General features: G+C 37.6%; 1 protein-coding gene across 2 annotated transcripts in view; it reads left to right on the top strand.

Moving 5' to 3' along the window:
• Nucleotides 1-15,717, top strand: part of LOC127987835 (rho guanine nucleotide exchange factor 18) — a 45,790-nt gene that overhangs the window by 19,753 nt on the left and 10,320 nt on the right. For both annotated transcript variants that reach the window (XM_052590183.1, XM_052590182.1), the window contains 16 exons: nt 3,954-4,104; nt 5,280-5,386; nt 5,524-5,664; nt 5,751-6,001; nt 7,392-7,517; nt 7,604-7,721; nt 7,799-8,053; nt 8,247-8,323; nt 8,407-8,585; nt 8,673-8,746; nt 9,633-9,815; nt 9,957-10,103; nt 10,933-11,051; nt 12,532-12,594; nt 12,859-12,906; nt 14,847-15,320. In XM_052590183.1, the coding sequence (XP_052446143.1) occupies nt 3,954-4,104; nt 5,280-5,386; nt 5,524-5,664; nt 5,751-6,001; nt 7,392-7,517; nt 7,604-7,721; nt 7,799-8,053; nt 8,247-8,323; nt 8,407-8,585; nt 8,673-8,746; nt 9,633-9,815; nt 9,957-10,103; nt 10,933-11,051; nt 12,532-12,594; nt 12,859-12,906; nt 14,847-15,320 (2,513 nt within the window). The remainder of the gene's footprint in view (nt 1-3,953; nt 4,105-5,279; nt 5,387-5,523; nt 5,665-5,750; nt 6,002-7,391; nt 7,518-7,603; nt 7,722-7,798; nt 8,054-8,246; nt 8,324-8,406; nt 8,586-8,672; nt 8,747-9,632; nt 9,816-9,956; nt 10,104-10,932; nt 11,052-12,531; nt 12,595-12,858; nt 12,907-14,846; nt 15,321-15,717) is intronic.

The raw sequence follows: 15,717 nt of genomic DNA, 5'->3' as shown, positions 1-15,717 counted from the left end.
GCAAATTAAGATCATCTGGCTGTTGTTCTCGTTCTCGCCAGCACTCACAGAAGCACTTAAGAGGTTAATCACGCTTCCCCAATTAATTACCGCACAAATCTGATCAAGATTTGTGTCTCGTGCTGAGGATTGAACACAATAGACAGCTGCTGTGTTTAGCAGCGGTAGTAGAGCAGCATTTCAAGTAAGCTGACTGTGACTTCTGCCTTCCCAGCCGCTCATCTTGTTTCGTAAGATTGTGTCATGAAATAAACCGGATGACCCTCTGTCTACAGAAGATGTGCGGTTTGCTAGTGTAAGTGCTGTGCGGTGATTTACTCCTGAGCTCTGGACGTCTCGTTAAACAGCTCCTGCTGTGACCGTGGCCGAGGTGGTAATTGCTTTAAGAAGAGCGGATGAAGCCTGTAATGCTTCACTTCCCTGCGGAAAACATCTGGAAATGTCCTGCTTCATCCAGAGCCTTCTGGAAGCACCTCTTCCTATAAGTGCATAAAGGGACTTCAGCTGAATTTTGGTAATTTTACCGCATTTATGTCTGCGTTGTTTAAATTGCTGCTGAGATAGGATAGCTTGAAATCGGAGATTTCACGATGCATCATATTGCATTGACGATGCACCGCATCCTCAATTTTCAATTTTACTTCACATTTATAAATTCAAGTCAGATATATGAAGACTACAAATTATTTCAGAAAAATTCTATATTTGTCACATGCAATTCATGTGTGTACATTATTCGTTTATAACCTCATTATAGATATTTGTTCTGGTGTTAAATGGGTTTAATGGGTAAATAAATTCATCAGAGGCAGAAAGTTAAAAAAAACACAAGCTCACACACAGTAAGGCTTTTATTTCTGCGTGTAAATTGACTCGATCTGTTGAATATGTGGTAGATGCCTCGTTCTACAGAGCATCTTTCATAAGCTTTTGGATGAATTTTTTTTTTTATTAACCATCAGGTGGCGCCGTTTTACTGAACTGATACCGAATCATCTGCATCGCGATGCATTGAAGAAACGTTTCATTATGACACCAATATACAATAATTTAAAAATGTTTTAAATAAAATCAATTTTGTAATGTATTTTACATATGCGTAGGCTAATAAAGTTAGTTTTTGACATAACAAATTGCACATTAAAATATTAAATTATAAATACTTCTACTGCTACTACTACTACTACTACTAATAATAATAATGATAATTATTATTAGGTTGTTACAGTGGGGACAATATTTATTTGATCCCCTGCTGATTTTGTAAGTTTGCCCACTTACAAAGAAATGATGGGTCTGTAATTATTAAGGTAGGTTTATTTTAACGTATAGAGACTGAAAACACATCTCAGGAGGGATTTTGGTCCACTCTTCTTTACAGATCCTCTCTAAATCCTCAAGTTTCCTTGGCTGTCGTTTGGCATCTCGAAGGTTCAGCTCCCTCCACAGATTTTCTATAGGATTGAGGTCTGGAGACTGGCTTAATGTGCTTCTTCTTGAGCCTCTCCTTTGTTTCCTTGGCAGTGTGTTTCGGGTCATTGTTATGCTGGAAGACCCATCCATGACCCATCTTCAGTGTTCTGGCTGAAGGAAGGAGGTTCTCATCCAAGATTTTACAGTACATGCAACACTCTACAGACAGCTTGGCAATATCTGAAAGCACACTATTAACATCAGTCAGTCAAGCTTTATAATAAAGGATTATTTCATAGGAGAACTGTAGTATTTAGAAGTAAACTTGATAACCATGTTTGAATGCATATATTAGTCATTGAACTGAACATTTTAACTGGAAAAACATTTGGAAATAACTGTTAAGATAATGATACGGATTCATCATTATCTGTAAGAACTGTAAAACACAGTAAGGATTACTAAAGATTTATGAGCTGCTGGGTTCATGAATATTAATCAGGTTTGTGCAATCCCTTGAACTGATTGGCTGAAATCAAAACGGGGATGATAATAGGTGAACCCCAGCCAATGAGATTGCCGTCTGCGCATAAACCCCACCCACTACCGTAAAACCCGGCTGTTATTAAAAGCAGAAGACTTCCATAGGAATGCCATTGTTTTGACAGGAAAATACAACAAAGAATATTGTTTAAATGTAGCGCGTCATTTCTCTCACTCTCTCTCTCTCAGATCGCCTGACGGAGAGTGAAACTCTGAAACACAGTGTTTGTGAGTGAAAATATATCTTATAACTTATACTTAGCCTCCAACTCACACACTGGCGAGCCATTGGCTACTAGTAGACATCATTTAGTCGCCAGAGTGAAGATTTAATCGCATATGCAAGTGATTTACTCACAGTGTGGAGGGTTGACATGCCCCGTCCATTGGACCTGAGTGTGTAAGGAAGTCGTCCTGTACCCTTAGGATTTAAGTCCATTGCGACGTAGTGTTACCAATGTTTTGCTTGGTGACTGTGGTCCCAACTGCCTTAAGATCATTAACAAGCTCCTCCCATGTAGTTTGGACCTTTCTCATGATCATCTTTACCCCATGAGGCGAGATCTTGCACGGAGCTCCGGACCGAGCAGAAATATTTAGTAAATCTTCCATTTCTTCTCACCAAGCTTCTTGCTGATGGTGTTGTAGCCGATTACAGCCTTGTGCATATATGCAGTCTTCTCTGACCTTTGCTCTTGTTCACGGTGATGGAAGACGTTGAAATGGAAGATACAGATTGTGTGGACAGGTGTCTTATTCACGAGCTGACATTAGGAGTAACTTCTTAAAGTGGCATAACCAATCTGTGTTCCACATGGGCACGTAACCAATCTGCGGGAGCCAGAATTCTTGCTTGTTGGTAGGGGATCAAATACTTATTTCACTCACTGAAATGCAAATCAGTCTCTATCCTTAATATGAAATTTTTTATTGATATTCTGTCTCTCTGTTAAAATAAACCTACAATAATGATTACAGACCCTTCATTTCTTTGTAAGTGGGCAAACTTACAAAATCAGCAGGGGGTCAAATAAAAATTGTCCCCACTGTATGTGATTTCATATGCAAAAAAAAAAGTTAATATTTATTCAAATGTATTCATGTAAAAATATGATATTTGAGGTATTAAAACACGTCACATATATATTATTAGCATGCTTATTGTAATTTTATTAAATATGGATGTAGAGTTTGTTTAATTTGAAGTTAAATTTGAAGTAGATTAAAATTATAGATATAAAAAAGCAATGGTTAAGTATTATTATTATTATATTAATACTACTTTTATTACTACTACTACTACTATTACATTTTTATATTATTAATATTATTATATTTTATTATTGCATATTTTATTACGGCATGTTTATTGTAATTTTATGAAATCTAAATGCATCCTTTTTTCAAGATGTACATTTTGGATGATTATTATCTAATTTGAATGTATTCATATTTCTTATTATAAACTATTCTTATTCATAAAAATAGATATAATAATTTAGTTTTTTTATATAATATGTGTAGAAAACCGATTATATTTATTATCATTATAATTATTAGGTGTCAGGCTCTCTCTGGAGGTGATAATGCATCTTGATGGTTTATACGCTCGCACTAATCAGACGGTGAGACTCAGACTCTCGTCTGTGCATCTAAACCTCCTCCGGCTCAACAGGACAGTGACGGGAGGGAGGTGAGGAGGAAGGCACATCCAGGATTTCTAGAAGCTACTCTCCACTTTATAAAGCCCGCCGTCTTCCTCTCCATCAGTGTTTTCTGCATCCAGCGTGAAGCAGACACCATGGCACTGGCTTTACCCGGAGCACGTGGCTCTCAGAGGAAGAGCGCTCGTGTCCCAGTCTCCTGGGGTCTGTCCCGTAGGCTCGGGGTTCGAGTCCTGCTCCATCGTGACTTACTCACCTGCCGTTTCCTCGACTCGATGCCGCGCTCGTTTTTAAGGCACTGCTACCGCACTGACCCGTCTCGCTTCTCCACAGCTCTGAGGGACCCCTGCTCTGCCCTGACTCCTGTCGATGGCTCGTCCCGGACGTCTCGCTCTGCTCCAGGTATGACCGTTCCACCCAAAGGACACAACGCCCAGCCTGCCTCCTCCAGCAACCCTACGCTCAGCCACAACAACAGCAGCAGGTGAGTCCCGTGTGCCTTCAGTCATACATTCTGAGATTCACACAAGCTGTGGGTAACAATACAAAACAAATGTGTGTGTGTAAATGACAAAAAACAAAAATTTTGTGCTACATGTTGGGATGTACCAGTATCTAAAATCATTATATACATACTATAAATGTATCAGTTTTACCCGCTGCTTAACTTTGTAAATGCCTTATTATCATATTGATGTGATTTGGCTTATACTAATTGTCTGTTTTTTTTTTTCTATTGATTTGTTATTGTTGAGTATTTATGATTGGTCGTACCATAATGTTTTTTTTTCTTTCTTTGTAAACGTTACCTGTTTAACCTGATATTGTGCTGTTAATGTAAAAATAGTATATTATAATTTGACCAGTACCTACTTATATGCTTATCAGACAATGTTGTGCATCCATAAGTTTTAACGTGGCACTTCATTAACACTTATTTACTTATTCTGTTTACATATATATTTATTAATCAATATGATATTTGATATGGATTCATATGTTTAAATAAACTAAATACACACCAGTGTAATTTGAGAATCAATGATATTCTATCATAGTTTTTGTTTATTTTGAATTAATTTTATTTTTATATTTTGTGTTTGCATTATAATTTTTAGCCAAAGTTTTAGTATTTTTTTTGTGGTTTTGTGATCTTATTGTATTATTATTACATTATTTATTATATGTGTTATATGTTTGTTTTATTTTAAGTTATTTTAGTTTTTCAGCATAAATTTGAAATGTTGCTTTGGCAACTAGATGTTTTATTATTTTATTTCAGTTAATGTTCATTTTATTTTAAGTAATAAAAATGTTTATGGTTTTCATTTTTTTTAACAATAGTATCCCTGATACACAATGTTTTATAAATAATATAATTATTGATAAATAAATAATAGCTAATAAAAACAAAATAAATATATATTTTATTTACTTTATTCTCACTACTCTTAACTACACTAATTACTTTCACTATAATATAATGTAGCATTTTTAACATTCATTTCTGTCTTTGCTTTAGTGTTATTATTACTGTTGGTCATGATGCAGTTAGGTTGTGTAGAAGTGTGAGGCTTATGAATCAACACAAATTAAACATTTTCTCTTAATTCTCCCCCATAATGACTGTGGTGTTTGAATGGTCATGTTCTCTGGCAGCTCTATCACCGGAGAGATGGATGAGGTTGACGCATTCAGGATGAAGCGCCCCACTGATGACACCTTATCTCTCGCCTCCACCATGCCCGAGTCTCTCATCATTGAAGGTGAGGCCTTGATTATCAAAGCCAATACGTTGAGAACACCTAGAACGTATGATAAACTGGCATGGGTAGTTTATGACGGGGATTTTGTAAAGCATTGAGCAACACTTTGTACTGAGTTTTATGTTAACTGTGCACAGATGCATATTACGCAACAGTACGAGGGGAACTGGAAGCCATCGTGCAAGATTTCGAAGTGGAGTCCTGGAGTCTGGCTGTGGATCAGGAGTTCTTGAAGAAACATTCGAAGGAAATGATCAAGAGACAGGATGTTATATACGGTTAGTTGTCTAGCTACCTATACTGCTTTGAGAACTTCGAAAAACTGTTTCCAGATCTTCTCTAATGGGTTTCCTGTCTCCTCCAGAGCTCATCCAGACGGAGATACACCACGTGCGGACGCTCAAGATCATGCTCTGTGTTTACGCTCGAGACCTGCGGGAGGCGCTACAGCTGGACGACAGGAAGCTGGATTGTCTGTTTCCCCGGCTGGACAGCCTGCTGGAGCTGCACAGCCACTTCCTGTCCAGCCTCCGGGAGCGTCGCGCAGAATCCCTGCAGCCGGGCAGTGATCACAACTATGCCATCCATAAACTCTCAGATATCCTTATATCCCAGGTACATGCCCTAAATTAAGCACCTTACTTCCTGCTTTACACTTCCTGGCCTACATTTCCAGCTTCCTGTTGTCAACCTTTTGCCCTATGCTTCCTACTTTGCATTTCCAGTCTTTTGGTTCTTGCTTCAAACATCCTGTTTTTGCCCGACACTTTCTGCCGTTGGCATACTTCCTGCTTCATACTTCCCTACATTTCCTGTTCTCACACAATTTCTCTAAACTTCCATCATCACATTTCTTGTCTTACGTTTCTCGCTTCAAACATTCTGTTGTTACATTTCTTGCCCTACACTACAACAATTCCTGCTTTTATAATACTTCCTGCTTCACACTTCCTTCCCTAGTACTTCCTCCTTCAGACTTCCTGTCCTCCCCACTTTTCACCAACATTGCCTGCTGTTGGAATACTTCCTTGATTCATAACACCTTCCCTAAATATCCTGCTTTATACATATCCTATCATATTTCCTGTCTTGCGCTTCCTATTTCAGACATCCTGATTTGACATTTCCTGGACTACACTTCCTGCTTCACATTTCCTGGCCTACACTTCCTGCTTCACATTTCCTGGCCTACACTTCCTGCTTCACATTTCCTGTTTTACATCCTCTAGCTACATTTCCTTCCCCTACATTTTCTGCTTCCCACATCCTGTTTTCACACTTTCGCCACTGCCTTCATGCTGTTGTAATACTTCCTAGTTACACCTCCTGCCCTGCATTTCCTGTGTTGTTTCCTCCTTTTACACTTCCGGCTTCACATTTCCTGGACTACACTTCCAGTCTCACATTTCCTGGACTACACTTCCAGTCTCACATTTCCTGGCCTACACTTCCAGTCTCACATTTCCTGGCCTACACTTCCGGCTTCACATTTCCTGGCCTACACTTCCTGCTTCACATTTCCTGGACTACACTTCCAGTCTCACATTTCCTGGCCTACACTTCCGGCTTCACATTTCCTGGCCTACACTTCCTGCTTCACATTTCCTGGCCTACACTTCCTGCTTCACATTTCCTGTTTTACATCCTCTAGCTACATTTCCTTCCCTACATTTTCTGCTTCCCACATCCTGTTTTCACACTTTTGCCACTGCCTTCATGCTGTCGTAATACTTCCTAGTTACACCTCCTGCCCTGCATTTCCTGTGTTGTTTCCTCTTTTTACACTTCCGGCTTCACATTTCCTGGACTACACTTCCGGCCTCACATTTCCTGGACTAAACGTCCTGGCCACTTCCTGTTTTAAATTTCTTGTCCTACACTTCCAGCTTCACATTTCCTGTTTTCATTTCTTGCTTCATACATGTTATGTTGGACAGGAAGTGTGAAGAAGAAAACACTGAGAAGGAAGTAAGAAACAGGAAGTTTTATTTGCGTCTGTTTCTAGTTTTCCGGAGAGCTTGGAGAGCGAATGAAGGAAAGTTATGGGGATTTCTGCAGTCGGCACACTGAAGCGGTCAACTACTACAAAGAGCAGCTGCAGAGCAACAAGAAGTTCCAGAACCTCATGAGAGTATGTTGAGATCTTATTTGGCTAACATTTGCCAGGTTGTCCTCAGCGCTGCTTTAAATCATTTTGTCCTCTTACTTTGTTTTTAGAAAATGAGCAGTCTGCCAATAGTGCGGCGGTTAGGCGTTCCAGAGTGTATCTTACTGGTGACGCAGCGAATCACAAAGTATCCTGTTCTTGTGGAGCGCATCCTGCACAACACAGAAGGTTGGTCGTTGAAATCCACTGAAATTATCCAGATATTGTGGATCTGCAAGGTTCTAAATGCTTTCTTCTCATTGCAGCCGGGACAGAGGAACATGAAGGATTGGCACAGGCTCTCAGTCTAATCAAAGACGTCATCGTTCAGGTGGATGCACAGGTCAATCTCTACGAGAAGGAAGCACGGCTCAGGGACATCGCCTCCAAGGTGGAGTCCAAGTCCCTTGGGAAAATCAAAGATGGACGCGTTTTCCGGAAGGAGGACCTTTCTCAGGGGCGCCGCAAGCTCTTGTATGAGGGCACGGTCAACTGGAAATCTGCATCTGGTCGACTAAAAGGTATTATGAGAGCATTAATACCCATGCATACGTACAGAGCCCATCAAGGAATTTCGTTTTGACAGAGAACGCAGATGCATCAAAATATATTTTTTTCTCCATTTTTATATATATATATTTTTTCCCCCTTAGGGGCTCCATACACATAAGTTTGTTTGTTGCACAATTGTAATGTGTGATTGCTCCGTTGCAGATATTCTCGCTCTCCTTCTTACTGATGTTCTCGTCTTATTGCAAGAAAAGGACCAGCGATACGTGTTCTCCAATGTGGTAAGTGTGAGATCTTTGTTTTTGGTTTATACAAGAAGAGAAATTGTTTGTTAACACACTCATCCGTGCTGTTTTCCTGTTAGGACAACAAGCCATCCGTTATTTCACTGCAGAAGTTGATCGTCCGTGAGGTGGCGCACGAGGAAAGGGCCATGTTCCTCATCTGTGCCTCCTCAAACGAACCGGAGATGTATGAAATCCACACTGCCTCAAAAGAAGACCGCATCACGTGGATCACCCACATCCGTCAGGCCGTGGAGAGGTCTGTGTCAGACGATAATCACATTTGTGTCTGTACTTCTGTCTGCATTGTTTTTTTAAATGTTCCTCCTCGGTTCCTGTCCATCAGCTGCCCACATATAGAAGAGAGATTGTTTAGCGAGGAAGAGGAAGCCAGAGTCGCCCGCTTCCGAGAGTTTCAAGGTAAAACGCCACACATAACTTGATTCCTAATGATATTCATGGTTTTTCTGCTCATTTTGATGTTCTGTGATTTTGTTTTTTAATGAAGTTTAAAATAATCTTTTGTCACTAGAGGGCGCAGTTGTGTTTTCATACTGAAGCCTTTCAAACCCTTTTGTCAAAAAGAAGTATATTTAGTGCAAATGCTTGTAATATTAATATAATATACATGTGTATACTATAATTTACTAAACTTGATAGTTAATATTAATAGTAATTATATTTATATATTTAATTTTACTTTATTATATTAATATAGTTATATTTAGAATATATATGTGTGTGTGTGTGTGTGTGTGTGTGTGTATATACTCACATGCTAAACGTTTGAGTACTAAATATAATGTAAATATATTAATATAAAATATGTAGTTATATAAACTTTTATAAATATGTGTATGTCGTGTGTTATTCATAAAATGTGTAATTTATACTTTATCTAATTTAGTTATATTTTATAAGACATTTAACACACCTTTATTCAGCAGGGATGCATTAAATTGATCAAAATTAGTTATAAAAAAAAAAAATCCACCAAATTTTCCACTAAAGATTGTTTCTTGCATTGTTTTGCTGTTAGATTTATAATGTCCTTTTGTTGAAAAATGGTAAATACTACTATCAGTGATTTTGTCTCTTTAACATATTTTACTCCATCTACGACGACTCTTTTGAGGACATTTTTAAACAAGTTAAGCCCAATATAGTTGTGTGGTTTTTAGCAAAAAGAAATTATAAAAACATGATCAAATTCAGCCGTAATATTTCTCGCCATGAAAATAGCCACAGAATCTGGAATGGCGTTAAACAGAAACAAACTAGCTCCATCTACGACTCTTTTCTGTAGATCGCCTGGCGTTGAAGGACGCTCAGATTGTGCAGAGCCTGACGGAGAAGCTGCAGTTGTTTGCAGAGATGTCTGAATCTGTGGCCGGTTTAGAGGACGCCAGTTCTCGCCGTCTGCTGCTGCGGGGCGACTGCTCGGACCTCCAGCAGGGGGAGCAGCTGCTCAAAGGAGCCATTACTGAAGGTAACATGTCAGGTTGATGGCCTGATGAATCGCTTGTCTTATGCATCGGTGTCATGATGTAATCTTGCACCTGGTAGCAAACGAGATGATTTAAGAGCTCAGTGTAGATATTGTGTAATGTATATCTGTGTGTTTCTGTAGTGGAGAACCTGCAGAACCTCCTTGCATCTTTAGCTCGGGATGTGTCTCCACAGATGGAGGGGAACCAGAGTCTGTCCTTGAGTTTGCTCCCACGCAGAGCGGACACCTTCGGCGGATATGATAGCACTCCTAGCATACTGCCTAAGAGTAAGAGATACATGTGTTTAGACACTGATTTTACACTCACATTAATGGAGATTAGTTGGCAGTATTTTAACGTATGACTCGTTGCATAATATCAGATCTTTTTATCCAAATTCATCGCATATTTTAAAGGCTGTGCATCCCAGTTTGCATGCTATCTAAATCATAGTTCAAAATAGCACATTAAATATTCCCATATAGCGTTCAAATTTGTTTTTTTTTTCATTTCTGATTTTCCTTTATTGTTCTCTTTAATTTTTTTGCTATCTTTTTTCATTAATTTTGTTTGTTTTTTTCTGTCTTTTGTTCTTTTGTCTTTCATTTTATAGTTCTTGTCACTCTTGTTTGTTTTCCTTTCTTTTGTTTTTTTTTTATTAATTTGCTATTTTTATTTGTTTGCTCTTTTTGTCTTTTGTTGGTTCTTTCTTTCCCTTTTTTGTTTTTATGATAACCTTTTGTTTATTATTTAGTTTCACTCTTTTGTTTTCTTTTCCTTCATTCTTTGATTTGTTTGATTTTGTTTCTTTGTTTGTTTATTATTTTGTTTCTTAACGTTGATGCTTTCATTTGTTTGTTTGTTCTCTGACCTTGGTTTTTTCTTTCTCTTCCTTCTGGCTTGCTTTCGGTTTTCACTGTATTCTTACCAGACACATACCAAAGCCACTTACAGTGCAATACATGCATTTTAATTTATTTTATTTTTTGTTAATTATTCACTGCCCCCTCTGTTTCAGGATATGGGTGGTTTGTGCGGTTCATGTGCAGGTCTGATATGTACCTCTCCAGTTTAAGTTTAAGTAAGTAAATCAGGTGTGTTTGTGTGTTAAATCAGACGGCAGTGTTAAGAAGAAGGTTGCTGGAGCGGCCGGCAGGTCCAGGGACAGGAGTCAACGTGCCAGCTCTGATCCGCAGCTCAAAGAGGTGTACTCATGTCAGGACCGGGACGAGCTGGTGAGAGAACACACTCACGCAGGCCTGTGTCCCACAGATGACAAGAACATGGCTGTGTTTACTAAACGAGAATGACATCAGATCACTTGTCCATTTTAAACTGTCACACTAGTCATTGTCAGGCTATAGATCTGGCAAATATATGATGGTTATATTATTTAGTGTATTATTATTATTAAAATATATTAATAAATGTGAGTAAGAGTATCTATAATTTATAATTATATATATTTAGCAATGTAAATTATGTATATACATTTATATAAAATTAATAATTACATATAATGTTTATAATAATGTAGCTTTTTATTTTTTTGTAGTTGGTATTATATATATATATATATATATATAGATAATCTAAAATTTAAAACAATATTTTTCACATTACATTATATAGTAATATTTATACACACTCACATAGAGTATGTTTGTATATTATATTATGTATTTATAATATTAAAATTTATATTGTATATTAGTGTGTATTAAACATTTATTAGCAAATGTAATTATAGTAAAATATTATTTATATTTCAAGATTATAAAATATTATAACATTTTAACATTATTTTAACACTATTTTTAGTAGTTTAATGTGTTAACAGTGGAAGTAATCAAAAATATTTGGAGGTTTAATAAAATATGACATATATATATATATATATATATATAAAACATTTAAGAAAATAAATAGTGCATTATACTTTAACTCTTTCCCCACCAGCGTTTTGGAAAAACATTAGCCAGCTACTGCCAGCATTTTTGATCATTTTCACTAAAATTTACTGACTACTAAAATATTTTGTTTTATGAATATCTGAACATGCAATACATCAAAATAAAAAAACAGAGGCTCTATTTTAAACAAAAAGAAAAAAATTAAAGCATTCTTTGTTTTCAACACTTGAGTGCAAGTAAGCTTCATAAAAAAAATTGAAAAAAAGTTTAAATAAAAAATACAAATAGAGCTAAAAACAATTTTTATCAAATACTACATCAGGGTCATATTCTGTTATATAATCAAAGCAAAGATGAAGTAGATGGCTTCGATCACTCCCAAAGCTCCACAGTCCTTTAACCTCTTCCTGGATTGACATTTCACTCGCTAACATAAGACAGTTTCTGTTGTGGTTGGCTTTCATTGTTGTTGATCGCATTATGATTCATATGCTTCTGCTTACATATGAGATCACACGTTTCTGTGTCTTCCTCGCCTGTGTTTCTGACTCATTCAGGAGATGCGTAATGGCGCCCCCAAGTGTATAACAGGAAAAAAGTCCACGTTTGACAGGGAAATGGGAGTTAATGTTTGTTACTATAATTAACTCTAATAAAGTAATGCATTACTCATCTACCATGATAATCTTTTAATATGTGTTTCGAATTAACTTAATTTAGGGCTTTTCTCATGAAACATTAATATGCATGAATAAATCCAGACAACTGTTTTTAATTTATTTCGATCTGTCGTCTCTCCCAGGACGAGGCCTCTTCACCTGGCTTGCACAAAATGTGTTCCACCTGTCCATTTCCAGAGTCAGAGGTAAGCGCGCACACTGGATTAGGATTGAGGTGATTATGTCTCACTTTGTTTCCCACGAGATAAAAGGCGCATATCATTTCTCACACCCTGCTCGATACATATTTGAAATGGTAACCTTTGCATTCACCGCACCTAATCGTCAGTTAATGCAGCGATACTTCACTTGGCAGGAATGTGGCGTTGTGTCTCGTGAGAATAATGAATAATCTGTGTATATTGAATCATCCTGCCAGTAATGTTGCCCTTGTCTTCCTGTTTTTCCAGTTCTATGAGCGAGTGCTGCAGCTGTCCCAGAGGCTGTACAGTTTACAGGTACAACAGAATGACCGCACTCATGTCTCGCTCATAACGTCAGCCACACACTTCCTGTAATCATGACAGGATCGGCAGGTTCCTCAGGCTGTGGTCATTTGTTTGCTCAGATGTTTACAACATTCGTAAAATTGTGGTTAAACAAGAGCTAGATAACTTGTGTTCATTAGTCCATTCTGTTTATTTTCTTTTTTTATTTGTTCCTATTGTTCATTTGCTTGTTTGCTCCTTCTTTAAATTTGTTCTTGTTGCTCCATCTGTCTTTCATTTGCTCTTGTTATTTATTTATCTCATTATTTTTATCATTTTCTTTTTCTTTCTGTCAGTTTTGCATTTAGGTTCTCATTTGCTCTTATTGGTTCTTTTGATTCTCATTTGTTCTGTCATTCGGTTTTTCATTTATGCTGTTTTCTTTCATGTACTTTTGCATCCATTGATTAATTTTTCATTTTTTAACCATACCAAAAATGTTGTTCTGGTGGCTCACTGGTAGAGCATTGTGTTAGCAGTGCAAAAGGTCGCAGGTTCAATTCCCAGGGGACACACATATTGGTAAAAAACAGTATACAGTATAGCTTTGAATTAAAGCATCTGCTAAATGCCTAAATTATAAAAAGTAAAAAACAATGGTTGTATTTTTAAAAGCTATGCTGAAAACCAAAACTGAAATTAGAACCTAGCCTTAATGTACATCTATTTTTAAATATTTTTGCCCTCTCCATTGATAGTGACATCCACATATAAATGCACAAATCTTTGCAGTATGTCACTGGTCCTCTAAGCATCATGATTAACACAGCTTTGATTAGCAAAGAGCACTCCCTTTATAATAATTATAAAGCTGTTTTTATTTCAGTTTGTCACAATCTCAGAAAGCTCCGTTATAATCAGTGAAGCTCTACACTGCTCAATGAATCTCTGATTTACACCATGTCACACTTTGTTGGTTATAATGAGAGACTGCACAGCACTGAACAAGGCTGGTTGGACAAGGAGTTGGTTTTAGCTTAAACACTTAGCCACTGCATTCATATCAACAGAAAATGTCAGCGTTTGGCTGTTGATCAGTGCTGTGAAAAGACACTGAAGATAGAAACCTCCAGAGTTGAAACATAAATACACACTGGAGCATTTGAAAACTGAAAATGATTGGACACTAAAGTACACAGAACCCAGTCTTCGGTCAATTTGTTTGTTTTATTCGTAGTTTGTTGTCTTTTTAATCTTTAATTTTGTTTGTTCTTTTTGTTTTTGTTCTTTACTTCTGTTTTTGTTTTTCATTTGCTTTCATTTTTGCTCCGTTTTCTTTTAGCCTTTTATCTTCTCTTTTTGTTTTGTTTTTCATTTATGTTCAGTTTTTTTTTTCCTTTTAATCATTTTCTATTTTTTCTTTTGTTGTTGTTTTGTTTTCTCTTATTTGTTTCGTTCTTATTTTTCTGTTTTGTTGAACTCTCTTGTTTGTTTATTTGCTCATTTTGTTTTTTGTTTTGTTTTTGTCTTTCATTTGTTCTCGTTTGTTGACAGTCTGTTCTTTCTTTTGTTTTTGTTTTTATCTGGCCTTTTATTTATCCTTTAATTTTCTTTGTCTTATTCTTTTGGTTTTTGTTTAATTCTTTCTGTTTTGTCCTTTTCCTCATTCACGCTTTTATTTGTTCTTTTGACCTTTCATTACTTATTTTTTTTAATCTTTTTTTATCTTTCTGTCTGTTGTCCTCTAAGTTGCTTGCTTTCTTTCTTTAACCTTTCATTCTGTTTGCATTGCATTAAATTTACATTCTCACCAGACACTTTCTTACCAAAGCTCCTTACAATACAGTACACAAATCATGTTTGAGCAAATACAAGACCAAGCAGCTGAAGCTCTAAACTAAGCCTTAGTTACCAGGAAGCTGTTAACAGCTATCCAAACATCAAGTCCTTTCTGTCTCCTTCCCCCTCAGGCCATAATCTCTCAGCAGGACAGCCACATCGAGCTCCAGCGGGCCTCTCTCCTCACCGCCGAGCGGGAGCGTCCCGGCAGCCGGAACCGTGGCACAGACGTGCTTCTGGAGCAGGAGAAGCAGCGCAACCTGGAGAAGCACCGCGAGGAGCTTGCTGACTTCCAGCGGCTGCAGAGCCAGCATCGGCAGCAGCAGGCCCGCTGGGAACGTGAGCGGGAGAAGCAGCGGAGGCTGGCGGAGGCGGCCGAGCAGCGGCTGAAGGAGCGAGAGGAGGAGTGTCAGCGACTGGAGCTGCGCTTGACCGAGGAGAGGCAGGAACTCGAAAGGCAAAGGCAGACGTACCAGCAAGACCTGGAGAGGCTGAGAGAGTCCACGCGTGTCGTTGAGAAAGAGAAAGAGCGATTAGAGCAACAGAGGAAGTTGAAGAAGCACAACACGGTGCCAACAGCACTCAATGCACAGGAAGCTGGACAGGTGAGATGCCTCCTGACTGTAGTTGTTTCCACATCCATCACTTCATTATAATGTTACACTTACTACTGGTCCCCACATGAATCCTTGGTTCTCTTGGATGGCCTCACAGGTTACTAAATAGATCCAAATAATCAAAACCATCCAATCTCTCTCTTCTGTTCACTAAGGCTACATTTACTTGATAAAATAACACTGTAAAAATCATAAAATTGTGAAATATTACTATAATTTAATGCGTATTTTAAAATGTAATTTATTCCTGAGATGCAAAGCTGAGTGTTCAGCATTACTTCATTCTTCAGTGTCACATGATCCTTTAGAAATCATTCTGATCATCTTTCATTGTTCTCTTTGAAAAAAACTATTCATAGCCTCTTCACAATAATTACTTTTTATT

This window comes from Carassius gibelio, chromosome B22, assembly GCF_023724105.1.
Source record: "Carassius gibelio isolate Cgi1373 ecotype wild population from Czech Republic chromosome B22, carGib1.2-hapl.c, whole genome shotgun sequence".
Lineage (NCBI taxonomy): Eukaryota > Metazoa > Chordata > Actinopteri > Cypriniformes > Cyprinidae > Carassius > Carassius gibelio.
This window is presented reverse-complemented; position numbering and strand designations above follow the sequence as displayed.